This window comes from Pan paniscus, chromosome 7, assembly GCF_029289425.2.
Source record: "Pan paniscus chromosome 7, NHGRI_mPanPan1-v2.0_pri, whole genome shotgun sequence".
In the NCBI taxonomy this organism is placed as follows: Eukaryota; Metazoa; Chordata; class Mammalia; order Primates; family Hominidae; genus Pan; species Pan paniscus.
This window is the reverse complement of record NC_073256.2, coordinates 96706990-96734511: the sequence shown is the minus strand read 5'-3', so window position 1 is coordinate 96734511 and position 27522 is coordinate 96706990. Positions and strand designations below refer to the sequence as shown.

The window sequence follows — 27522 nt, the reverse complement described above, 5'->3', positions numbered from 1 at the left end:
GATTTGGTCCAATTGAACCACATTTGCCAAAATGGCTTTTATTCTCCCCGTTTTAGGAGGCACCCTGGTTTGCTGCGAAGCCACCCCTGCCGTCTTGATGTCTGTGCTCAGGGATGGCTGAAAACAGTCACAGCTTTATCACTGAAGCAAATGAAAATGTAAATACTTTTTCAAAGAAGATATTTCACTATTATCAAAAAACCAAAGTATTTGCTTATTCATGATACTTGAGACCAACTTAAAGGCTATTTCTTTTCATTTAGAATGTTCTAGAATTGAGCAAAGCAAATATTCTTTAAACAAGGCCTCTGTGATGACAGATCATTTGATATACAACTCCATTTTTAAAATATCTGTAGCTCTTAAAATATTTCACACAAGGAATCTGACCATTTCTCTTTCGAAGTATTGGGACAGGGTGCAGTGACCCTGTGAGTCCCAGCATCCCCACAGTGACAACGAGCTTTCCTTGATGGACACAGAGCACAGGCTTTGGAGTCTGAGACAGCTGGACTCATCCCTCCCTGCCACTTAGCTCCTGTGACACTCAGGGGAAGTCACCGCTCTGCTGGGATTTAGCTTCCATCTCTGTAAAAGGGGGATTAACAGTGCCTCCTACACAGGGTGGTGACAGCAATTAAATGAGGAAAGCATTTAGCCGAATCCCTGGTACATACCAGGTACGGAAATGTACTAGGTAGAGCTCTTATGCTTCTCTTGCAATTGTTTATAAATAGGTCTTATTTATTCCCAGGGATGTATTCTTAGCACATACTTCATTCATTCATTTGAAAATGCATTTATTGGGTACTCACAGCAGGGTAGTGAAAACATACTCAGAATACATAACATACTCAGAATAAATAAATGCAGGTGAATATAAAGACATTCTATTTCATTAGTTACATTGACCTTAAACCTTCTCAGACAACAGTGGGTGAGGGAGATGAGAGATGGCAGTGGGTAGGGAGATGAGAGATGGCAGTGGGTTAGGGAGATTAGAGATGGCAGTGGGTTAGGGAGATGAGAGATGGCAGTGGGGGGCAGGGGCAGGTGATGAGTTGCATTTTTGCAAAAGCTATATAAGAATTGTTATATACTGTTCTGATTTTTTTAATGAACCTAAATGAGCATGGATTTATTTGCTATGGAGTACTTGAAATCTTTATTTGAAGACATTAAGAATCCATCCAGGCCAGGTGCAGTGGCACACTGTAATCCCAGCACTTTGGGAGGATGAGGCAGGAGGATTCCTTGAGCCCAGGAGTCCAAGACCAGTGTAGGCAATATGGTGAGACTTCGTCTCTACAAAAAATAAAAATATTAGCCAGGAATGGTGGCGCATGCCTGTAGTCCCAGCAGTGGGGGGCAGGGGGGTGGTTCGGGAGAGGATTGCTTGAGCCCAGGGAGGTCAAGGCTGCAGTGATCCATGATTGCGCCCCTGTACTCTGGGCAACAGAGCAAGACCCTGGTTGAAGAAAAAAAAAAAAAGAACAAGAAGAATCCACCCCCAAACATATCAAGATAAGACATCCATTGCTTCAAACACTGGGCCAGGCAGCTGTATGTTCCCGCTTTCGTTTTCAGGTGAGAAAAATAAAGACCTAGACCATGGAGGGGACTTGCCCAGAGTCCAATTTCAAGTCCAGTCCGGGGCTCTCCTCAGCATCCAGCACACGCTTCCCTGACTTTGCGCAAAGGTCTTGCTCCTGACAGGGACCGAATTACAGATTCTGCCACTTTACCCAAGAATTACTCTCCAAACGCACTGGTCTCTTTGCAGGACACAGCTCTCTGCCTCCATGTCACCACCTTTGAAGGACTGACTGATTCCCTCGGCTGGTGCCAGTGCCTGCTCCTGCCATGGGGCCCGCGGGGAGCCTGCTGGGCAGCGGACAGATGCAGATCACCCTGTGGGGAAGTCTGGCCGCTGTCGCCATTTTCTTCGTCATCACCTTCCTCATCTTCCTGTGCTCTAGTTGTGACAGGTGAGAACCAGCGTGTATATACCGGTGCCTTAAACTAATACATCCCCTATACCCAGAAGAGTTTCTGTGGAAAGCCTGTTAGGAATGGAATCCTGCCACAGAGCCATCCCAGAAACTTGTGCATTAGCTTTAACTCTCTTCTCGCTGCTGCAGAGCGTCTCGGGACATTCTTTATTCACTGAAGAAAAAACCCATATTTGGTTTTGCTAGGGAGTAACTAGAAGAGCCCTTATATTTTAAACTTCCCAGAACGAAAGTCTTGCTGTTCTTTCAATCACACCCTTGTCAAAATGGATTTTGTCTTTTTTCATCTGCGGGCATTTTGAAATCTTGTGTGATGCGCATCTTTTTGCCACCACCCCGCGGAAGTCACAGAATGTGTGCTGCTATGTGGTTTCGGAGGGATTGTTTATGATTAAAAATGTGTAGTGTAGACCTTCAGTTTCTCAAGAAACAGATTATTTTCCCAGGAGAGGAACATGCTGTATATGAAATAATCATCAGTGTCCTTTTTTTAGAGTTATACTTCTCTCTCTCCTCTGTCTCATATAAAATGTCAGTACCCCCAACAAGAGAAATCTTTGCTCAGAGAGAAGTTCTTTCTAACCAGAAGTGATTTTTCAGGACATTCTGGAACTGTTACAAAGCACATAACCTTCTGATGGGCTGGATGCCACCAGAGGCCCATGCAGACCAGCTGACCATCAGCCAGCCCTGTCCAAACTCTCCCTCCACCATGGAAGCAACTCCAGGAGCGTCACTTAAAATTCTGAAATAGCTTCCTACCCTAAAATCTGTCAGGAGGAGAAAAGCCAAGACTCTCTGAACCCAGCTAGCCTCCTAATCCCTGCCCAGCCTGGACCCAGACCTCTGTGGCTGGGACAGAGTCTGAATGATTGGGAAGATGAACAAAGAGGCCGCAGGGCCGGGGCTTCCCGGGGCCTGGACGGGCCTGCTTCTGTAGTTACTCATGTTCCCACTAGGTGTCACCCTTGTTTTATAGAGAACGTGGATGGGCGGCGTATTCTCTACAACTGATGGCTTTCTTTAGACTGTCCCGAGTAAAAACAAATTCTATTTTTACTTGACAGACTTTCCCATAGACTGGAAGTACATATGACTCACCCTGAGAGCATGTACCCTTCCTGGCGTGCCAAAAATTTGTATTTTCTCTATCCCACTGCAGTGTGTGACTTTCCAGAGACTCAGATAATTGTCTTCATTTTCTCAAAAAAAAAAAAAAAGGTATAACTTACTCTGCTAGTTTAGGTATAAACAATTTCTATGCAGGCCCAGGCCTCGGTCCTCTCCTTGTGAACTTGTATGTTTTTTCCCGGAAGAAGGGGTGCCAGGGGAGGTGGACAGTCCCTAGTTGAGGCTTGAACTCCTCTTCCCCAGCACCTGCAAACGGGCCATCAAATCACTGTCTGATTTTGTCTTTGTTGACAAAATAAACATGGTTCTTAAAACGAGAGATTTAAAAGCTGATAAGAATTGGAATAGGAAAGGGTAGTGTGCGCTTGATTTTAAGGGGGCACATTTGACATTACAACATTTCACTTTTCATTTCAGGGAAAAGAAGCCGCGACAGCATAGTGGGGACCATGAGAACCTGATGAACGTGGTGAGCCTGCGCGTGTCGTCTGCCTGTCTGTCCGTGCGTGCTCCAGAACATCAGCTACTTATCTAAGTGTGCTCCCATGTGCTCACAGCCTGAGTAGAACCCACAGGGAGAGCTAAGCCTAAGTTAAACGGTGGCTTCTGAAATGGATGCAGTAGTGCTGCTGCCGGAATGATCCTTAAATGGCTCCAACCTACTGCAGGGATGGGACTTTTTTGCCTCTATTAATTTGCTAGTGCTGTCATAACAAAGGACCGCAAACTGGGTGGCTTAAATAACAAGTTTGTTTCTCAGTTCTAGAGGCCAGAAGTCCAAAAATCAAGGTGTTGGCAGGATTGGTTGCTTCTGAGGGAAAGTCTGTTCTAGGCCTCTCCTGGGGCTTCTGGTGGTTTGCAGCCAAACTTTGGGTGTGACTTGGTTTGTACAGGCATCACCCCAAATTCTGCCTTCATCTTCCTATGGTGACCTCTGTGTTTCACATCACCTCCCATCTATGCATGGCTGGCTGTGTCCAAGTTTCCCCATTTTATAAAGACACCAGACATATTGGACTAGTGCCCACCCTACTGTAGCACGACCTCATATTAACTAGCTTCATCTGCAATGACCCTATTTCCAAATGAGACCATATTCTCAGGTGCTGGGGGTTAGGACTTGGACATGAATTTTGGAGAGACACAGTTCAACCCATAACAACAGGTCATTAAGCTGGAGGGAGCTTGGGACCCACAACACCCTAGGTATATAACCTAGCCTTGCTGGCGTTTTCCCAGCCCTCAGTATCTTACAGGGCCCTGATGATCCCGAGGCCCTCGGGGATCCACCCTGGCGAGGAACAGCCTGAGAGTGTCCAGGTCCTTCCTTGTCCTCTCTGACCCAGGCCCGTGCTTTTGAATGGCTGAGCAGTCCCAGCCGCTGGGGAGGGGGCCCATCGTCACATTAGCAAGGCAGAGTTCAGAATCTGCCCTGAGTCCTGTGGCAGTGCTAAGACAGAAGATGCTTCTTGTTCAGGACATCATTTCTCAAGGTCAAGCAAAAACTGGTTGGGAGGAGAGGGTGCAAACAAGGAAGCATGGATGAGCCAAGGTCTGGTGTAAAACCCGCAGCCAGCAGACGTTTGCAGAGATGACCAGGGGGCATCTCCAGTCTAGGCTTCCTGACCTGCCAATTCTCAGGACTCCTCTGGCCCAAGCAGGCAGGAAGTTGTCAGGACTCCCCGTTCCTCCTGGGACCCCCAGGATTTTCCTTCCCTCCCCTCTGCATCCACACGCCCACCTCACCCTTCGCAGCTTTCCTGGGCCCTCATCACCACTCCTCCCTTTACTCTTTTTCTCGCCCTGTTCCCATCCCTGGTTGTCCACATTGTCGCCACTTCTCATCTGTTCCCAGCGCCCCTGCTCTGCCTGGTGATTGCTGCTGTGGTGGCCTCAGCAGGGAGGGTGGGAGGGATGGAGGGAACGCCCCACTGTCGCTTCTCCCCATGCAGACTCCAGGCCTCTGCCTTTCGTCACTCCACCATTCTCCTGGTGCCAGTTGGGTAGTGAGGTGGGGCTGGGGAAGGGCTCCCACCGCCATTCCTCACTTCCTTCTAGAGCAGGGGTTCTTCTGCAGTGTGGCCTGGACCTCCGCCCGCAGCAGCAGCAGCAGCAGCAGCACCTGGGAGCTCCTTAGAAATGCGAATTTTCCTGGGGGTGAGGCCCAGTAAAAGGCTCACAAGCACCCCAGGTGATCCAGTTGTATGCTCGAGTGTGAGAGCCACTGGCCTAGAGCTGGGGTTCCCGCTGTTCTACTCAAGGTCGGCAGCAGCCCTGGGTGAGATAGGAAGAGAGTGGCAGGTGGATAAAAGGAAAAAGCTGGCTTCCATCCCCTGCCTTCTTCCTCATCCACCATATAATTCATTATTGCCCCAACCCATAGCCTCATTTATATGGATGTGAATGTCTGTGAGAGAGTGCGAGCACACACAGGAACGCATGCTTACCCGGGCACTGGCACCCATGTACACACGCTCGCCCACCCAGCTCTCCTTAAGAGCTTTTCAGCTCCTAGATCTTATACAACTTGCGGATTCTTCATCTCACAGAAGCAAAGATTAGGAATAGTAGTTAGAGTCTAGATTATGGTAACTTCAGCTGTGATCGATTATGCTGTTATGGGCCCACCTGGGAGTCTTCCTCCCCCACACCCATGCCTGCCCATTTATAACATCATTTCTGGGATATTAGCACCTGCATTGCAAGTTTCTGGCAACCTAACACAGTGACCCATCTCACTGGGGGCTCATCAGACGTGAATGAGCTGCATTGGATGGAAACAGCTGACTTCCAATACACTTTTGGATCATTGCACAGCATGAACTATCTGCTGTGTATTACTGGCTTCCAATCAAGAGTCAGAGAATTTGTGAGGCCAACTAGCAAAGGTTTGTGTGCTGTTTACATCACAACTTTCCTTGTAGAATCCTGGAGCATGAGATAGCCTCTTGGAACGTGCAGGCTGTGAGAAGAACAGGGAGCAAATCACATTTGCAGTGATTTGGGCTGCAACCTGAGACAAGTTGGGTATTTAAAGAAATACATGAACACCAACTTGCTTTCTGACTACTCTTAGCTATAGCTGAGCCAGGCATATTGTTCTGGGTAGCATCTACACATTCTATCCCTGCAGAAAACCAACTATTGATGCCATTCTTCCCTCCAAATGTCCTAAGTTTATTTGTAAGAATAAGAAAGATTTGCAGAGCTGGGCACAGTGGCTCACGCCTGTAATCCCAGCACTTTGGGAGGCTGGGGTGAGCACATCGCTTGAGGCCAGGAGTTCGAGACCAGCCTGAGCAACATAGCAAGATCCCATCTCTTAAAATTTGTTTCAAACTAGCCAGACATAGTGGTGCATACCTGTAGTCCCACCGATTCCAGAGGCTGAGGCAGGAGGATCTCTTGGGCCCAGGAGTTTGAGACTTCAGTGAGCTATAATCATGCTACTGCACTCCAACCTGGGCAACAAGGTGAGACCTCATCTTAAAAAATAAATAAATAAAAAGTTTGCAGAGCTAATTTTCAGCATATTATTGTTTCTGTGAACCTAGCAGCCAGAGGCTTTGCTGGTTCTAAAATAGTTTCAGAAATCAATAGCCTTATCTATCTCTGACCAGATTTAAGTCTGTTCCCTTCACATGACAAAGGGTGATGCCCTTCCATGTTTCTCATAGCATGGCACACCTTTACCAATAATGATTTACAGCACCTGTGTTGTAAGGATGAGGCTGCTGTGGTCTTTTTCAACCAGTTCCCTTCCTGCCTTGAGCTAAGGGAATTGATATCTCACAACCTGCCTATAGCCCTGTGTAGGTCACCAGGCAGGAAGCTCTGCACATGGCTTTGGAAGATTCCCAGTGCCCCTAAGATTCTGGGACAACAGTGTCTAATAGAACTTTCTGCAGTGCTGGAAGTGTTCTGTATCTCCTATTGGATATGGTATCCACTGGCCACATGTGGCTATTGAGCGCTTGAAATGTGACTAGTCAACAAGGAACTCAATTTAGTGTATTTTATTTTACTTAATTTAAATCTAAAAACAGTAGCTCCCCTCAATCTGTAGTTTTGATTTCTGCAGTTTCAGTTACCCACAGTCAACCACAATCCAAAAATAGGTGAGAACCATACAAGATATTTTGAGAGAAAGGAAGAGCACATTCACATAACTTTCATTATATTATATTGTTTTATTGTCAGTGGTTATTGTTAAATTACTGTACTTATAAATTAAACATCATCATAGGTATAACATATATGGATAGGAAAAGACATAGTCTATATAGGGTTCAGTACTACTCATGGTTTTAGGCATCCACTGGGGGTCTTGAAATGTACCCTCTGTAGATAAGGGGGGACTATTATAGGAGATTCTGTTTTCTGTTTCTGCTGTTTTAATTTTTTGAAAAAGCCATGGATCTTCTCCTCTGCTCTGCAGTCCAGATTCTTAGCAATGTGATGCATTTGTTTTTGTTTTTGTTTTTGTTTTCAGCCTTCAGACAAGGAGATGTTCAGCCGTTCAGTTACTAGCCTGGCAACAGATGCTCCTGCCAGCAGTGAGCAGAATGGGGCACTCACCAATGGGGACAGTAAGTTCTGCAAAAACACCAGCTTTCCACACAGGCCTCATCACCTCTGGAAGTCCTAGGTTTCAAAATACGTAGCTCAAAAAGTAGGAAATGTGTTATTGCTCAGTTTTAGTATTCCTAGCAGTTTTAGCAGAACCCCTCATTTGGATGAATACTGCTACTTATTAATCCACTTCTGTGTGCCAGGCATTGTTCTAAGACTGGTACATGTACTAATTCATTTACTCTTTTAGTACATTTTAGTACATTTACATGTACTAATTCATTTACCCCACGAGATTACTGTTATTAATAATAACACTACTCTGTAAGATAGGTATTATTACTCCTCACAATTTAAAGGTGACAAAACTGGGCACATTGCTGCTGTAACAATATTACCACAAACCTCATGCCTTAAAATAACAGAATTTATTGACTTGCAATTCTGAGGTCAGGAGTCTGAAATGGGTCTCACTGGGCTAAAATCAGAGCATCCGTAGGCCTGTGGTCCTTCCTGAAGCCTCAAGAAGAATCCATTGGCCTCTCCCTCATTCTTCACATCCCTCTCTGACCCTCCCCGCTCCCTATTCACTTATAGGGACCCTTGTGATTACATTGGGCCCACCTGGATAATCCAGGCTTCCTTCTCATCTGGGAGTCATCTAATTAACAGCCTTAATTCCACCTGTAACCCTAATCCCTCCATACCCTCCACAAAACATTACACATTCACAGGTTCCAGGAATTAGGAGACAGACATTTTTCAGGGTCGTTCTGCCTTCCACAGAGATGTTGCTAATTTGCCTGATATCATATAGTCAGCGGGCTAAGGATCTGTAGTTGGAACCAGGCAGTCTGATCCCTGGGCACACACTCAGTCACTCTGCATAACCTCTACATCATGCATTGTATACTCTTGCTGATGGAAGGAGCAGCTAGGTTTCCTTCATGCTTTAGAGTTTACACCATGCTTTCACCTGAGGTAAGAGGGCGTTCCTGTTACCCCTGTTTACTGATATGGAAACTGTGGGGTAATCAGGACACCAGTGCCTGTTCTCTGTCTACCATGATGTAGACAACTAGAACCAGAGAGCAAAAGTTAACCCCCTCCGTGATGATCAGGGATTTAGAACACACAGCGGTGTTGGTAAGTTCAGAAGGATTGGGGGATCCGTTGTCATTTTTTCACATACCCCTTGGAGACACTATTTCTAATTCCCCCAGAGTGAGACACTAATGGAATAACTTGCTTACTTTGTGTCTGCATCCTAAGGGCAGGGCTTTCTGTTTCATTGAATGATGTGTCTGCAGCACCCCGCACCATCCCTGGTGCATGGCAGGCACTCACAACACGGTTGACAAAGGGACGACTGAACAGCTTCACACAATAGCATATCTGTGGCTGGCCAAGAATTTCACATTTGGTTTTTTCTAATTTGAGGTAGAAATGTTGGTGGCGGGATGAGATGGAAGCAAGGTATGAGGTGCCAGTCCCTTTGTGCTAATGGCTGAAGGGTGCATGTTTGCCCTGTAGTTTCTATTATGTCTGCCAAACAAAAGTCACCTGTGTGAAAGGGGGTGGCTACCAATAATTCCCTCCACACAGGCAGGGGTCAGTGGTGCTGGGGACCGTGGTCACTGCACATGCTGCCTTTCTGGTGTCCAGCCTCCCATAGTTCAGCTGCATCAAACTGGTTATCTTCTGGTCACATTGGACAATCTGCCTACGAGAGTCTCTCATTGGAGTGACATTAAGGAAAGTAATTGTGAACTACACTTAGAGCCAAGATAACTTATTAAATCTTGTATTGGGAAAGATATAATGAACAGCTTTATTTTAAACTGTGATTGAAGTAGGATACCAACTGATGGTCATAACAACTATAATTTGTGCCTGAGACTTAAATAAAAAGCACGCATCTTGATTTAACCTAACTTTATATTACCTGATTCTTGGTAATAATTATTGAAAGACTTGCCTTTCTCCGCTTTTAATGTGTGTGCTGCTTTAGTTCTTTCAGAGGACAGTACTCTGACCTGCATGCAGCATTACGAGGAAGTCCAGACATCGGCCTCGGATCTGCTGGATTCCCAGGACAGCACAGGGAAACCAAAATGTCATCAGAGTCGGGAGCTGCCCAGAATCCCTCCCGAGAGCACAGTGGATACCATGCTCACGGCGAGAAGTGTGGACGGGGACCAGGGGCTGGGGATGGAAGGGCCCTATGAAGTGCTCAAGGACAGCTCCTCCCAAGAAAACATGGTGGAGGACTGCTTGTATGAAACTGTGAAAGAGATCAAGGAGGTGGCTGCAGCTGCACACCTGGAGAAAGGCCACAGTGGCAAGGCAAAATCTACTTCTGCCTCGAAAGAGCTCCCAGGGCCCCAGACTGAAGGCAAAGCTGAGTTTGCTGAATATGCCTCGGTGGACAGAAACAAAAAATGTCGTCAAAGTGTTAATGTAGAGAGTATCCTTGGAAATTCATGTGATCCAGAAGAGGAGGCCCCACCACCTGTCCCTGTTAAGCTTCTGGACGAGAATGAAAACCTTCAGGAGAAGGAAGGGGGAGAGGCGGAAGAGAGTGCCACAGACACGACCAGTGAAACTAACAAGGTGGGCACTGGCGTTTTTGTTTTGCCTTTGTGGGTTCCTGTTCTGGTTAGGAATCTAGCTGGCCCTGGAGTTGTTCTGGGAAATATCTGCAAACACTTTCCAGTTTGTTGAATGATGAGAGCTGTTTTCATGTAAGCTGTGTTTGGCTTTTTCCCCCTCCAAGTAATAAAATACCAAAAACTTGTATTTATCAAATATTTCTCTCAGCACCTTACTTGGATATTTTCACATTTTTTCCATCATGTCTAATTAGGGCCAAATCTTGTTTGCTTCATTTTGATGTCCACAAATTAAATACAGAAACTGGACACTTTGCCCACACATTTTACCCATTCTGCTTGTTGGCTGCCTCAACAGCATGGTGACCTTTCCCCTTCCAGGATCCCCAAAAATCAGCATGCATAGCAACAGGTACCATGGGAACCAACTCACAGGTGCCCCTGGTTATATCTGATTGTACAAACCTTCATATAAATCAATAGGAGATCTTATTTTGTGACCATTTCTAAACTATAGCCTATACTTCCTAAATTTAGATATTCAACAAAGCTGTAAAATGCATTAGCAATCCACACCTTCTGCATGTGTCTGATAACTTGATATCTGAGCCACGATGAAGTTCACATCCCTGGTTGTTAAAATCTCTTTGGGATTTAACTAGGCCCATCTACTTCAGGCAACTAATAATTAATTTCTGTTTTCTACACAGAAAAAGAGGAAGGTTCTCTCTTCTATTCAGTTTTAGTAGGAAGGACAAGTAGCAGGTTAGCCAGTCACTAGTAGCCTTAAAAACCTTCCGTAGTTCATGGCCAGAGGTGAACCCTCACTCTGTTTGTATAAATTAGACCAAGAAAATCATTCTTTGTGCTGTTCTCTGAATGCATTTCAACTTTTCATATTATCCATGAAATCAGCTGTTGAGAGCACCAATAAAAGGGTTTATGAACATGTTCATAAAATATAAAAATGCAGTCCAATTTTTTGCCCTTCATAGAACCAAAGACCATAAACCTGATGTAAAGTTCCTGCTGCCTAAACCAGACAAAGCTTTTTACTTACAAGCATTAGAAAGATAAGACGTTGAGTTGTCTAACCATTGCTAGTAAACAGTTCTCCAGATTTCACGTTAAAAACTGGAAATACTCATCTGGAAATAAAATTATCCTTCCACAATATAGTAAAAATGAGTAATCCATCATCTTTATATAAACAACCCTAATTTTAAGTGAGTTGAGGGTTTGAAGTATTTAATATTCATTCATTTATTTAACAAAAGATCTTAATAAGCACCTGCTGTGTGCCACACAGTCTTCTAGTCCTGGAAACAAAACATGTACATGAACAAAATCCCTGCCCTGTGGAACTTACATCTTAGCGGGAAGAGACAGACATAAAGTTTAAAGTTTATAAGGGAAAAAAATAGAACCGAACAAGGGGGACTGAGAAAACAGGTGGGGAGTACAGTTTTGGATAGAGTGGTCAGGGTCTGCCCAGCTATGAAGGTGACGTTTGAGTTCAAGGAGCCAAGGGGGTGAGGTTTGTGCTTTTGTGGAAAGAGCACGTGAAGCAGAGGGGATGCCCAGTGTGAGGCCCCTGAAGCTAGAGCTTGCAACTGGCTTTTTAAGGGAAGAGGAGGGGACTGCTGTGGGTGGAGAGGGAAGAGCAAGGACAGCAGTGAGGAGAAAGAGAACCAGAGCTCGATCCTGGATGGCCTTGGCTTATAGTCTGAACACTAATAATGTCACTAGAGTCCCGAGCAGCAGAATGGCACAACCCAGCCTATGTTTTCAAAGGATCCCTCTGACTCCAGTTTTGAAATAAAGGGTAGAAGTGAGGAGAACAATTGGGTGGTGACTCTAATAAACCAGATTAGAAATGGCGGTGGCCTGGATCAGGGAAGAGGCAGCAGAGGTGATGAGAAAAGCTAAGCCAGAGCCAAGAGATTTGCGGATGGATCCTACGCTTAGTGAGATAAAGAAGAGGCAGTGATGAGTACGAGGCTGGGCCCAACATGTGGGAAAGATCGAATTGCCATTAACTGAAATGAAGAGGATACAGGCAGAGCAGGTTTTGGGGGGAGAACCAGCAGTCATTGTTGGGTATGTTTAACTTGAGATACCGATTGGACTTCCAAGTAGAGCTTATCAGATGGTAGCTGGATTGATGAGCTGGGTAAAGAGGAAAGGCCAGGGTTGGATTTGCTGATGTGGGAGTCATCCACAGAATGTGGTTTTAAAAGTCATGAGATTGGGTGAGGTCACAGGATAGGTGAGTGTAAATAGAGCCTGGAAGAGCTCCAAGAATAGAGATCTGGAAAAGGAACCAGCAGAAGAGACCAAAGTAGGAAACAAAAACAGGAAAGTTGTGGAGTCCTGGAAGCCAGTGAAGAACGTGTCCAGGAAGGAAGGAGTGGCGGGCCGCTCTGCCGAGTGCAGCGGGTAGGTCAGGGAAGGCGAGTCTCATTGGTGCCCTTGACAAGAGCAGTCTCTGTGGAATGGTAGAGGCAGAAACATGACTGAAATGGATTAGAAAGAGAATAGGAAGAGAAAAATTGTTCGGTTGACTTTTTAGACCACTCTTTAAAAGATTTTGCTATAAAGAAGTGAGACAGGCTGGGCGCAGTGACTCATGCCTGTAATCGTAACACTTTGGGAGGCCGAGGTGGGTGGATCACTTGAAACCAGGTGTTTGAAACCAGCCTGGGCAATGTAGCAGCACCCCGTCTCTACAAAAAATACAAAAATTAACTGGGCATGGTGGTGTATGCACCTGTAGTCCCAGCTACTTGGGAGGCTGAGGTGGGACAATGGCTTGAGCCTGGGAGGTCAAGGCTGCAGTGAGCCAAGATCACACCACTGCATCCCAGCCTGAATGGCAGAGTGAGATGCTGTCCAAAAAAAAAAAAAAAAAAAGGAAGTGAGATAATGAGTAGGTAGAATTTCGGAGTAGGACTAGGTTTGTTTTGGTTTTAGAATGAGAGAAACAACAGCATATTTGCATGTGGCTGGGAATGATCCCACACTGGGAGAATTCCTGGCTCAGTATTCACACATAGGTATGTGGAGACAGGGTCTAGTGTGTAGGAAGGAGGGGATCACCTGAAGGAGGAACATGGAAAATCCATTTGACAGGGAGGAAAGAAAATAGATTAACGCAGAGGCTGAGGGTGGGGCTAAGAGTTGATACAATTCCTTCAGTTTTCTTCTGATTCCTTCAGTTTTCTTAGCCAACTAGGAAGCAAGATCATCTGCTCAGAGTGAAGATAGGTGAGGAGGTGTTGGAAGTCTGGGGAGAAGAGGAGAAGATGCAAAGTAGACTGTGAGTTGAGCAGAGACTGAGTATACTGGGGAAGCATCGGATGATACGGAGTGGCTTTAAGGGCTCACTAGAGGGTTGAGTTCACGTATGATTGGCAGTTGACTATGGAGCTTAAGCTTAGTAAAGCAGTACAGGACACCAAGGAGAAGGGCAGACTTTGAAAGCATGAATGGGTCCCAATGGTGTTGAAGTAGCATTGGAACTGGGTTACAGAAGGGGTAAGCTTTGACAACGAGCGCTGGTCTGAAAGGGGTTGCAAGGACTTGGGCTGGTGGAGAGGCTGTGGTTTAGAAAGGCCTGGGGTGCAGCCACGAGGGTGCTGAGGCCGGGGGTGGACATGGAGAGGGGACACAGATAGAGCACAAAATCAGTGGGGGCAGGGGAAGTCAAGGAACTGAAGGGCGGGATTTAGAAGGGTACACGTTTGTTGAGGTCACCAAAAATTAAGACAAGGGATGTGTTAGAGAATCAGTAAACCAAGAGCCAAAATCCTTGAGAAATCAGGCAGGGGGCAAGATACAAAATGTGAGTCAGTTTCTCCATTAGCTTTGAAGTTTCCAAATGACTTAAGGATCTTTCTGATGACGCCAGCAAACTGTAGAAGTATAAAATTCAGGCATTTGATAAAGAAACACCATGTTTTTAAATATTAATCCTCCATGGATGATCAATCCTTCAGTGACAATTAGGAATTGAAACAGTAGTCTAAATAATTATTTTGGCTTCTTTGTACCTACAGATGCAAATACAAAATTAGAGGAAATTTCTCTAAGGATAATACTACTAGATATCCCCGAACATCATACATGTGGTAATAGATTGCATAAGTGTTTCTCTCCCAAAATTTCTTCATGGTTCCATAAAAATCATTTGAAAACGTTGCTAGACAGATTATGAGGAAACGTGCAAAAGAAAGGTTAGATTGTTAACGTCGAATTACTTTCCTTGGCTTGTGTTTTTTCTGACAGAGATTTAGCTCATTGTCATACAAGTCTCGGGAAGAAGACCCCACTCTCACAGAAGAAGAGGTAAGTTTTGTTTCTTTTTAAAAAGAGAAAATTGTAGTAAAGAATAGACCTTCTCCCCTTGAATAAATGCACTGTAATGTTACCCTTTGAAAGAGCTGAAATATTCTCCTATGCCTATGTTTGGAGATGAAGACTTGGGATGTTGGTTTTATAATGGCTTGGAGAGACTGACGGGCAGGCCAGACAAGAAGGATGGCAGGACAAGTAGTCAGCTCAGGAAAAGAAACTGAGCAGGAAAGCAGGGTCAGGAAAAATAGAGAGGGCAGGGGAGAAGAGTGAGAAGAGAAAAATTCCAGCATGGGAGCAGTCAGCAGTCAGGAAGACCACATCAGAAGGAAATGAATCATGGGTTGGAAAATTCAGGAAATTAGAACAGGTGAGTGTAGGGAATTTGCTCCAGCCTGGGAGACAGAAAGAGGAAGTCTCCATGTGGAAATTTGGATGCTGAGAGCAGATTAACTTCAGTAAGTACAGTTCCAGGCTGGAGCTAGGGTCAGACATAGCAGCCAACAAGAGCAGATCGCATATTCCCAAGCACCAGGGTGCAAAATTCACGAGTTAGATTTTCAATGAAGCATTAAAATTGTTAAAGCCAGTATTATATATATAATATGAAATATGTGTATATATACATATTTCATATGTATATATATAAATGTTGAGCTATGCTCAGAGAGCTAAACACCTTAATTGATCTAGCTGTATACAGCTTCTATCTGGAATTCCTAGCAGAGTAAATTGTGTACATGTACAAGAGCAAAGTACATATGCAGGTACCTCACTTCCTATAGGACTCTGAGTAAAGCATTAGAATATGGACATAGACACCCACGTTGAATGTTCAAAGAGCAAAAATGCTTTCCCTAGGTGATATTGCCCACCTTCGTCCATGTTTCTACCTCCAGAATGGACCTGCCATCTGTCTATCTGGTTGCACAGACCAAAACCTAGGGGTCATCTCGATACTTCCTTTTCCTCACTGTCCTCCAACGCAGTCAATTGCCAAAACCCATCAGTTGCACCTCCAAACTGTTTTCTTTATGTACCCACCTCCCTCAAGCCCACTGCAGCCGCCCCTCCCTAGGCCAGAGCAGTCCCCTCCTGCTGATCCCTGGCAGCTCCTTGGCCTCCCTCCACTCTGTTTTCTACTCTGCAGCCAAAGTGATCCCATCTGGGACAAGAAGGTAAAATATATAGGAGTTCTGGGAATTAAAGACTATGTAAAATTTTAAATTGCCCCTTATCTTACATTTGTTTGTATTTTTTGAAACAGGACCTAGTTATACTGATGAATTTTTAACATGACATAACTATGACTCACAGACATTCATTTTAGGACAAAGAGGAAAAATAAATATAAAAGTTTTTTTTGTATTTATGTAATTTAATGTTAAACAGTCAAGACTGAAGCTGAGATCTGAGCTTTAAGTTCTATTATCCCAATTTAACAGAATGTTATGGAAACGATTGATTAGAAAAAGAAGAGAAATGGGGAAAAGGAAGAGAGTAACTTATGGGAATATAGCAACAATTTACAGACTGAGGAATAATGATGAAAGTTTTAAAGAGAAAAATTGAGAAGCTAAATAGCAAGGGAGCTGGAAGAGAAACCTGTATACAAAATAAAAATAATAGTCATAATGGTCATAGAAAACAGTCAAAAGGAATATGAGAAGACTCAAGAAGCTTTTATAAAAGTTGAAATGTACAGTGAGACCCTCTGCACACTAGGTTCATTCCCAGAGTCAATATTGAATTGCAAGTTAATGAATGAGGACAAAGGCCAAGAAGACCAAGTACTCTTACAAAGAGTGAGGGGCATTAATTACAAAGACCGGGGGAAGAAAGCTGAGGAGAGAAGCTAATGGTGGTGAGGGGCTGACTCTCATTGTTACAATCTAGGTCAAGGTACATTTGTCCTCCTTGATGTTACCAGGTGATGAATACGCTGGTATGCCGTCTCCCCTCACCATTGTCATTCATTGTTTACCTTTTTATAATCTGTCCACATATAATTTTTGGCTTGGACCACCATTTAGATAATACATTCTGTATTTGCACTTCATTATAAACAGCAGTGAATTTTTTTTATTAAATTCAAAGAAATTATAATTCTTGTATTCTGAGAGCAGTTTTTTCATTAAAACCTCTAAGGTGAGAATGTTAATCATTTCATATTCATTAGGATAGTCAGATCAACATAGTAAGAGTTTTCCAAAGACTGTTTTTCTGAACTGTAAACCCTTGGATTGTCAAGGCCTCACCAAACTGAGCCAGCCACCAGCCTGTAATGAAAAGTTCTCATGCAAATGACCAGTTAGCATGTGGCAGGCCTGTCTTAAGAAGCTTTTGAGACATAAGAAGGCCTGTCTTAAGACAGGCCTGTCTTAAGAAGCTGGAAACTTCACCTGCAGTATGTGAGAAAAGTGAAAGCAGGAAAATGTCCCTCAGCCCTTGGGAAGCCAGGCATCTGTGAGGAAGCATGTTCACGTATTTCCTGGGTATTTGAATGAATCAAATCACTGTGATAAAAATAAACACAGGTAATGAAGGGTATTTTTACTTATTTCCAACCGTGATTTTTCACAATAAAATAATACTCCCCAAAAGTCTCCTAATTAGTATATTTAATCTTCACAATGAATGAAATCCCTGTTGATATCGGAGGTGATACAGGATTTATTAGTGAGACTGTGAGGGTGTGCTTGGAAAGCCACTGGCTCTTAATAGTATCCTGTAAGTTGTCATTTCTGATTTGGCTGGTTGCAAGCGAGAATGAGTTTTCCCACTGAAGAAAACTAGACCTGGACTGTCAATGTCTGTTTAACCAGTAATACGCAACTAAGTCAAGAAATAATGGACAGGAATACTCTTTCAGATATATGTGTACCACCAACGAGAATCCAGCAACGGGTGTTGGAGACCACTGTGATGCAGGAAGCACGGAGTAGTCTAATTCAGAGTTCTTATACTTTACTGGCCATCAGAATCAGCACCGGTTGCTGGGCCCCAGCCCCGAGGTTCTGATTTGGTGGTTCTGGGATGAAGCCTGAGAACTTGCCTTTCTGACAAATTCCCAGATCCTGCTGCTGCTGGTTTACAGCCCACACTTTGAGAATCACTGGTCTACTATGTGTTTTCTGTCCTTTTTTGTAAAGCAGTGGAGCCCCTTTTCAGGCAAAATATCATTCTGATAAAGAAATGAAATAAAACACATGCTGTGGTCAGGTCCCCGGGGGCTTCAGGAGCTTCCCACTCCGCCTCTCCTCAAATTCCTCGGCAGACCCAAGAGAACTGGGTTTTCATGGAATTAAGGGAATATGACTGATCTAGTTAACATAGTTGAAGATAGTGTGTGTAATTATTCTCTAGTAATGTGCTCCATAATTAGTACAGATAAGAAAGAACAAATCTTTAAGGAGTACACACACACAAGCCCAGGAGTGCTCAGTAGGTAGCTTGTCACTAAAAAGGGGGGGGGGAGTCACAGCTGAAGTTTATTCAACTCTCCCTTTGTCTCCTAGATCTCAGCTATGTACTCATCAGTAAATAAACCTGGACAGTTAGTGAATAAATCGGGGCAGTCGCTTACAGTTCCGGAGTCCACCTACAACTCCATTCAAGGGGACCCACAGAGGTCACCCTCCTCCTGTAATGATCTCTATGCTACTGTTAAAGACTTCGAAAAAACTCCAAACAGCACACTTCCACCAGCAGGGAGGCCCAGCGAGGAGCCAGAGCCTGATTATGAAGCGATACATACTCTCAACAGAGAGGAAGAAAAGGCCACCCTGGGGACCAATGGCCACCACGGTCTCGTCCCAAAGGAGAATGACTACGAGAGCATTAGTGACTTGCAGCAAGGCAGAGATATTACCAGGCTCTAGCAACCCAGAAGACAACCCTGGGTAGCCTGTGATCAGTGTCTGGAAGAGAAGAAGTGACACAAACCTATACTTCATATGCTGCTTTAGTCACCTGAAGATGGTTGGAGAGGCCCTGTCGACTGTTCTCCCAGTTGTTCAGTTTCTGAGACAGAGAGGTACGGACTAGGCTGCACCTGAGTGTGCCCCTGCCTGCCAGATGGACAGGCACACCCAAGCACATCTCCCTGCTGCACCCTCACCGCCCACAAAAGATCCCAGCTGTCAGTGGTCTCATCTCATTAGTGAGGAAAGCCAAGCTGTATGGAAAAACTGCACTCACCAAGGACCGCAATGCCCCCGGCCTGAAGTACTGCCATTCAGAAAAGCAGGTTTTTCTTCCTCTCTTTCCTTTTCTCTGTCTGCTATTGACTTTAAGGCTTTTTCCCCCTTGAAATGTCCAGATTCCTGTGGTTCATTCCAAGGAAATTTTCACACAAAGCTTGGCCTTTGCCCTCAATGTAGGTGTTTTAGGATGGCGACAAACCATGGCTGCTGCTTTCTGCCCAGCTCGCCAGTCCTCCCCAAAGAGTTGCGCATCAGCACCTGGGGATCTGGACCCTGCGGGTGAAGGGATGGGGAGGGACGTCCCTGGAGTCTCTTCTGTCTTTGTTCCTTCTTATTTTGGCATTCTATATCAGCAGCCTCTCCCCAAAGTACTTGAAGTCAGTTTTAGATGCTTTATTTTATTTTTCTAGTCAAAAACGTGTTTCCCCCAGTGTTTGAAAACTCGTCCGAATCTTTTCAGTATTTTCCATGAGTATTGTGGTACTTCTAGACTTGTTTAAGCCCAGAACTCATTCCTTCAAAACAGAGAGCCTTAATCTTTATGTTGGGACACAGACCACATATTTGGACGGCAGCCATGCATCCATCTCTGAAGGGCTGTGGACATGAATGTGTATTTCCCATGGTCTCCGCTGCCCACACCAACAGTGTGGCATCTCATAAGTTAACTGCTACCCTAAGGTAATCTAAGATTAAAATGTAAACATTTATTTTTGTTATGTAAGTTTATAAGATGTTTTATGTTCAATGCCTAATTTCTCAAAAGTGCCAGAAAAAAATGTATATTAGCTATTTTGATTTTATGTACAATGATTTATACTCTCCTTTTGAAAAGATACCATAAAGCACATAAGCTAGATCACTACAAGGAGCTGTTATCTTTTTTCTAATCAAGTGTTTAAAACACTGATGGTTTTTAAAGACTCATCTTTTTAAATGGTACTTGGAGCTCCTGATTCAAATTACCTAGACCCCCTAGAGAAATAAATGGAATATACATAAATAATCATTTTCAGTGGTTTATGGTGGGCAATATTGCAATATTTGAAATAGTAAAAATGGAAAGAAGAACAAAATATGATGAGAGGTGGCTGTGAATTATAAACCTCATAAAAGTGTCATAATTCCATTAAGGTTTAATTATATTTTTTCAGAAAACAGTGATGAATTCTGTAGTCCAGTGCTTGCCAATGCAAATTGCCTATTGGAATCTTCTTCCTATATTTTACAAACATCAGTGACTGAAATAGCTCAGAGTAAGAGCTCAGCCTGGTTTGAATTTAATCATCTCTTTAGATCTTATAAGGCCAGCATTAGGAAACTTGTTCACTTTTCATTTTCAAAGGAGCCTAGTTGAAGTGCTATTATGAGTGTGGGCTATGGAAAGACAGCTTTTCCTACACTGATAAAGAAAAAAAATGAAATTATTTCATCCCCTGTGACATCTGTGACTTTTTGGATTTAATAATCTTGCTGTTTTTCCTCTTTATGACAAAGAATATAATTGGGAGGATGAAGTGTCTTAAAAATTGTAGAGACCAGCTCACTGGAATGTTTTTCCATCCCTGTATTCATGGCTTGACTTTGTGACTGCTCTACACTGCATGTCTGACATTGCAAAGTGAGCTATGTTGAGGTAAACTGGTTGGTTGTCATTATTTTGCAATCAGCCTGGTCTCTCCCATGAAGATGTCATGTGCATAAGCACAATCATCACTGATTAGAAGATCACAGCAGAATACCCTTGGATTAGAGAGAAGTTTGTACCTTGCATTTCTCTGAATTCTAGTCTCTCATAAGCACTGCTTTGCCTGGTGATTTTCACTGCTTTGTGTTAATGACTTTGAGCGATCTCTCACATGATGGGGTTCTTTAGTACATGGTAACAGCCATGTCATCTTACACACCTAGCATTGTGCATGCTGTAGTGACATCCTTTATAGGCACCTTACAGCTCAAAACTTTTGTTTCATTTCATGCCTTACTTATCAAAAAGGCAGGAAAGTAGGTATGATCTCTAAAGTAAAAAAAAAAAAAAACTTTTTATAGAAAGCTCATAAATAATCATGTCATTTTGCAATTTTGTTACCAAAATTTCCCCCAAGAGTTTTCAAATATTAGTTCTGCAATGTGGCTATGAAATATGCACTGAAATATACCTTTTAATTTGAGAACCAGTGGTTAGAATAAGCTGTGATATAAAGTATTTTCAGTGTACTTTTAAAGGAACTATAAGGCCCTCCAGCATAAACGCTAAAAGAATAGATGGTAGCACAGGCCATGAGGGCTGGGGGAGAGAAGCAGAGTGAACCTTAGAAAGATGGCTCAGCTATTTGGAGCACTGGATATTTTACTGAAGTATATTTACTGAGGCACCATCACTGTTTTGACTGTACAGTATAGTTTTTCATAAATTTCATCACATTTACTTTGTTCAGAATCTGGGCTTGAATCTTTGAGTTGGACAAAAGCCTATGGTTTCTTTTAAAAAGTTTCATCTTGAGCTAATGCTACAGTTTAAATAAAATGTATGAAAGGTAGTTATCAAAAACAATTTGTATATTTAAAATTCTATTTTGACATCCATTTTTTACAGCGAATTATAGCAGGTTATGTGAAATTTAAAAATAAATTTTAGGAAATTTTTTTATCTTGTAAGTAAGAATTATAAATCTATCTCAGTTAAAAGTAGGATCTTTGTTTTTATTCAGATATTTTGAAAGTTTAGAAGCATTTTGTATGCTACTTTGGTATTTCTTAAGTATAGTCAGCAGGAAAGGGTAACCTGTTTTATGCAAAATTTTTTTAATTTGTCAAATGTTTTTAGTGTGTCTACTTCCTGAAATAGTCTCAATATCCTGTCTGTATCCTAGGCAGATAACTACACAAGAACAAAATGCTATATAGAAAAGAAAATATTTGAGGAAATCTTAAATTCCATAAGAAAGTAATTCTTGCAAGAATGTTGGCTACATATTGTTTTTTCTGTCCTGAATAAATTACATCATTAGGTCTGTTGAAGCTTTTGAAGCTACCACTATTCTTTCTGGGATAAAGGCTAATTACTGATTTATCTGCCCTCAAAATCCCAGAGTTAATTCTAATTGAGTACTAAATTAACAGTAAGTAGTTAACACAGAGAACTAAAATTTAACCGCATTATATCACTGTATATATTTCTCATGATTTTTGCTAATTAGAGCATTTACTTAACCAGTAATAAACTACACACACACACACACACACACACACACACACGTATACATGTGTGTGTGTATATACTTGGCTCTGACACAACTCTGGTGCTTAATTAGGATATGTTCTATTATGTATTTTGAATGTTTATCCTGCTAGTGCGATGAACTTTTGTTAGAAAAGCAGAATTAGAAGGAACAGTTTTTCAATCAGTTTCATTTGGTAATTACAGGAAAACCTTGAGTTGCTCTAATTTAATTTTTCCAATTAATACATTTAGACTTTAAATTGCATCCGTAATTCTCTTGGCTGAAAAACAGTGGTATTTTAAGACAGTTTTGTTATACATGTGACTTACTTTTGACTCAGCCTGAGAGGAGGAAATGTAAAGAGGTAGGAGATTTGGCCTAAAGCAGCAAGAGACTAGTAACCTTGAGCCAGGACGAAGCCAAGACAACGTGACTCCCAAGTAGCAGGAGCAGAGGTCGGTCACCTGTGGCATTCTGTTTCATTCCCTTTTAAAATTATGAGACTTTATAGGCAGTGTAAAACATCAGCAGGCAGTGATGTGATAGGATGTGCAAAAAAGCTGGTCTGATACCATGGCTATAATTACAGAGCTTTAGTTCAATTAGGATTTTGTAAATGAGCAAATGACCTTTTTTTCCAGTGCCCCTTGTAATAGTTAATATGAGTCCATGCAATCTTGTGATGCCATTCTCCTGAAGTTGTTGGTTTCTGGTACCCAGCCAGCTTAGCTTTGGCTGCTAGAAGCACAGTAGGTACTGATGATTACTTCCTGGAAATCTTGACAGGCTTATTGTACTGTGTAATGGGGAAAAGTTAAAGTATAATGTTTGGTGTTAATAAATGACTGATGTGAAAATAGGAACATGTGTCTTTAATATCAAATATGGCTTTATTTGCAGTGAAATCTAAATTCCTTATTCTACAGTAGTATTTTCTTGCCCTGTGTTGTATATTTTCCTAAATACATTTTTCCTGACAGTGGCTTTAGGCCAGTTGAACACACTTAGACTGAAAGTGTTTAACTTAAAGAGATCAGTCCAGAAACCATGATAAATTAGAATCTTTATCTGGAATTACCAAATTAAAATTTAAAATCATGGTCCAGAAGAGAACAAACATTCATGGTTTTTTTTTATCCTACTGCTCATTTTTAGGTCTGTGTTTACATCTAGTCTCTACTATTTGTGAAGTATGTCATTATTTTTTTCAAGTTCTTCTTTGACTTAACTGAAAAATAATATTCCAAATTCTTAATGTAACATGAAAAGAGAAATACAATTTTTGCTTAAAAGACATTTTTTAAAAAGCGTTCAATTCAGTAATCATTTCTGTTAATACAGGAAGTTTTTTTGGCTTGCCAGTTATATACTGTGGGTATTTTTTAAAATGTGCTACCCTTAGGTTGTCTCATATCACCTTGCGTGATCATGTATTACAAAGGTTGATAATTGTCATTTCTCAGATGTCTGTATGTTACATTGGCAGCAGTAAAATGTTTTAATGTTGTTACCTTTTAAATAATTGTGTTGTATTAACATGCCTCATATTTTCTGGGGAAACTTGAAATATATCTAAACAAAAAAGGTCTGTTATAAATAGGAATTGGCATTTCATTGTTAATGTTTTTTCCTCATAAAAATAGTTACACCAAAAGTGACATATTGTCTATTACATGGGCCCAATCAGTATTAAAGTACTCCCCTTACTCAAAAATATTAAAAAATAATTCATGACACGTAGTAGCATTTTCACTGATTGTTTCAAAAGATCTTCATAATGGTCAAATTGTCCAATTCACAAAAGAGTGAGAAAGTTGTTTTCAGTACTGGGAATTTTTAAACCTTAGTTTTAAGACCAAAAATATCTCTTATTAGCTTGAACATTTTGTGATTACTTTTCCCTCCCCGAATCTAGTCCTTTTAAGGAGTAAGTCTAAAGAATGAGGCCATGAAGTCACTATTTCCTCCCACCTCAGTTTGTCTCCTGGTACTTAGCTGGCCTATCGCTTTGTGTAGCAATACCCCTGGGTCTCTTCCCCACTCAGCCTTCTGTATCTGCTGTTCACAGGACATGCCATTATGTCTTTCCAGTACGGATCACAGTGCTGCCATATCACAGACCCTGCCAGCCGGCACAGAACCATGCCTCGTCACAGCTCTGCCCAACTCACAGGCTTCCAAGATGAGGCCACAGGTCCACCTAGGGCGGCAGATGCTGGTGCTATTTGTCACGACTTTTGCCAAAACATGTACACTGTTGCTCACATCTTTCGTAAGAATGGTTGACACTAAGGGGCCATGGAAAAGCACTTTAAAAAAATTATGTGGTGGAATCAAACTCACAGAGGCAGAAATGTTAGCGCCGTGCTCTAACCAAGTAAGCTTAGTGTTCCCCACAGTGCTCTGTATCTGGCCTGGGTCTCCTCAAGCGGCAGCCCCCACTGTCCAGCATGTGGAAGGTAGATCCTTATGACAACACCAGACCCATAGTTACCAGGAAAGAAAAAGGAAGCTGAGTGTCGTGAAGGGGAAGAAATCCTTTTTATAAGAAGTAATCATTTTTAGGCCGGGTGCAGTGGCTCATGCCTGTAATCCCAGCACTTTGGGAGGCTGAGACAGGTGGATCACTTGAGGTCAGGAGTTTGAGACCTGCCTGGCCAACATCATGAAACCCTGTCTCTACTAAAAATGCAAAAAAAATTAGCCAGGCATGGTGGCATGTGCCTGTAGTCCCAACTACTCAGGAGGCTGAGGCAGGAGAACCTGGGAGGCAGAGGTTGCAGTGAGCTGAGATCGCAACACTGCACTCCAGCCTGGGCGACAGAGCAAGACTCCATCTCAAACAAACAAACAAACAAACAAACAAACCTTTTTAAAGTAAATTGAGTGTAAAATGTTTTCACCATGAAACCATTGCACCCTCTCCCCCAGGAAACAGTGCCTAAGGATGATGTCAAGTTACAGCCAGTTTGCTCTGATCCCCCAGGACCTAAGAAAACTGTGAGTGCTTCAGCATGCAAAGGTAGAGCTACCAGATAAGGAGAATAACTTGGCCATTTATAGCAAACTGCCTGACTTTGGAGTGAGAAACCAAGCACCTTCTAGGTCCTAGGATAGGTGAATTGGAGGTGCAGCTGCTGAAGTTCTCATTTTCTACATACTTCAGGAGCCAGGGTGTTTCATTTGGTTTTGTAAAACTTTGCTGTAAGTCATCACAGTTAATTCTTTGAATGGATATTTTAGAGTGTAACTTTTTTTCAAAATTAGCAGAACAGATATCTCTGCTCATTCTCTTTATACATTTAGTTTTTTAAAGTTCCCCTAGTATACCTGTTAGGCACTCTAAATAGGACACAGTTAAAGCTAAAAGAAGGACCAGTTGCTCCCTAGAGCCTACAGTTCAGAACTATCTTGTTGTCATGTCCTGGTTTGGTTTGGTTTGTTTTTAACTCAACAAGTTGGAAACCATGAGTTTAAAGCAAACTATTTCCTTTTCTTAAGCTTAAAGAGAATTTTTTTTTAATCTTTAGCTCCTCATTTAGGTAGTGAAGGCTTCCCTGAAAGACAGCAGTGCCCTTCTCTGGAAGAAGAGGCTGGGACCAAAAGCCTGAGTCTATGGGTTGAGGATTTTGAGCATTCCTTTGACAAGCTTCTATGTATTTTTAATATAAGACTCATAAATGAACCTGATGTGGTGTCCACGACCCATCCCTTAAGCATGCTTGCTTTTTTTAACTTTACTTTTTGAGTATAGGACTTGTCTTGTTTTTCCTGGAGCCATGCTAGGATTTAATTCCTATGTGCCACTACCCGCCCATGTCCTGGAAGATGGCCATGCCTGCAGCAATGCTCATGTCTTGAGGAGAAGCAATGTGAAAAGCATCAGGAAAGCTGAACCTTACGTTCAAGTCAGCAAACATTTGTGAGCATTCTAGTATGCTTGCGACCTTGACACGTTTTAAAAATTATCTTTTTATTTGCTTCGAGTATCAACCGTATAGTTGACTCTAGTGCGGCGAAGGGAGCAGGGATTAGAGCAAAATTCGGACTTGCTGCCCCTGTGTGTCTCAGTTCTCATGTCTCTCTGAGAAATGTATTGGCCCAATTCCCTATCTGCCACTCTGAGTCTCTTGAGTAAATGTGTGTAAATGAGAAAAATTATCTCAAAGATTTAACTTATTATTTAGATATTTTCTTCTTTTTAAACTCAGGAATAAACCTGGTTTGTAGATAATATAATATGGCTACTAGAGCTATAATTGGGTAGGTGACTAGAAGCATTTTTTCACATATATTTCTTGTAAAGACATCTACTTTGTTTTAACTAGGAAAAGAAACTCCTCATATTAAAATAAACATTTCCATAAGCACTTTCTAGAAGAGTGTAGCATCCGTCTACCATCCATCCCAGAATGTTTGTATCTTGCTCATAGTATTTCAAAAATTTTTATGGGTGAAAAAAATGCACATTTTTTTATTTATTGGAAAAGTGCAGAGTTATTGAATTAAAGTCTCAAGTGGGACAATTTAGTGTAAGGGGAAACATGGGTTTTGGAGACAAGAGCACAGGGCTGTGGTCCCTGTTCCAGCATTGACTTTTACTATGTGACCTCGAGCAAATGATTTAACTTCTCTGTGCCTCAGTTTCTCCATATACAAAATGGGGATAATGATACTAACCATTGCCTACCTCATAGAGATGTTATGGGGACAAACGAAATAATAGAGATAAGCACGAATGCTTTCAACTCTTCGGAAGAAAGGTGCTATATAAATTGAAGTTGTGTTTTTAATGATCCAATTATTAATTATGTTTAGGGTTTAAATAACAATACTGTTAGTCATGTTAAGAATAAGTTTTGTTTTGATGCATATTTCCACTTCTCTTCTGTGGCCAGATCTTGATCATTCAACCAGTAATGGTACCTGAGGAACTGAAATGGGTATTTGTTTTCTGTGTGTTTCTGCCGGTAGTATTTCAATTGAATATCCAGAAAAGACTGGAGTTTAACTTGTAATATCTTATAGTTTACATGTAATAAAACTTATTCAAGCTATATATAAAAGTATGATTACATGTAAATAGCAGGTATGTTGTAATTAAAGGCACTTATCAAATTGTCTTTGTTCTTTTTTAATTGTAATAAAAGTCAGTTTTATATAAAGGCTTGTTAAAATTTATTTGGTATTTGAAAAGGTCAAGAATGGCTAATTTATATACCTTTCATGCATTACCAGGGTTTTGGGATTCCAGCAGTCAACTCACCACCATAACAGGAAAGATAATGTTCCTGGTAATCAGACCAAAGTGTGTAGAGGTTAGCATCAAAAACTTTGCAGAAAAGGACCCGAGTTTGAATCCCGGCTCCATCATGACTTTGAGGAAGCTGTTAGACTTCTTTGTGCCCTCCTT

At 42.2% G+C, this 27522-nt stretch overlaps 1 protein-coding gene across 1 annotated transcript in view; it reads left to right on the top strand.

Moving 5' to 3' along the window:
- Positions 1–27274, top strand: part of PAG1 (phosphoprotein membrane anchor with glycosphingolipid microdomains 1) — a 143766-nt gene extending 116492 nt beyond the window's left edge. The window contains exons 4-9 of the mRNA XM_034966269.3: positions 1784–1988; positions 3561–3612; positions 7636–7732; positions 9727–10328; positions 14615–14674; positions 18199–27274. Coding sequence (XP_034822160.2) covers positions 1864–1988; positions 3561–3612; positions 7636–7732; positions 9727–10328; positions 14615–14674; positions 18199–18561 — 1299 coding nt within the window. The 5' untranslated portion in view covers positions 1784–1863 and the 3' untranslated portion in view covers positions 18562–27274. The remainder of the gene's footprint in view (positions 1–1783; positions 1989–3560; positions 3613–7635; positions 7733–9726; positions 10329–14614; positions 14675–18198) is intronic.
- The last annotated feature ends 248 nt before the right edge of the window (positions 27275–27522 follow it).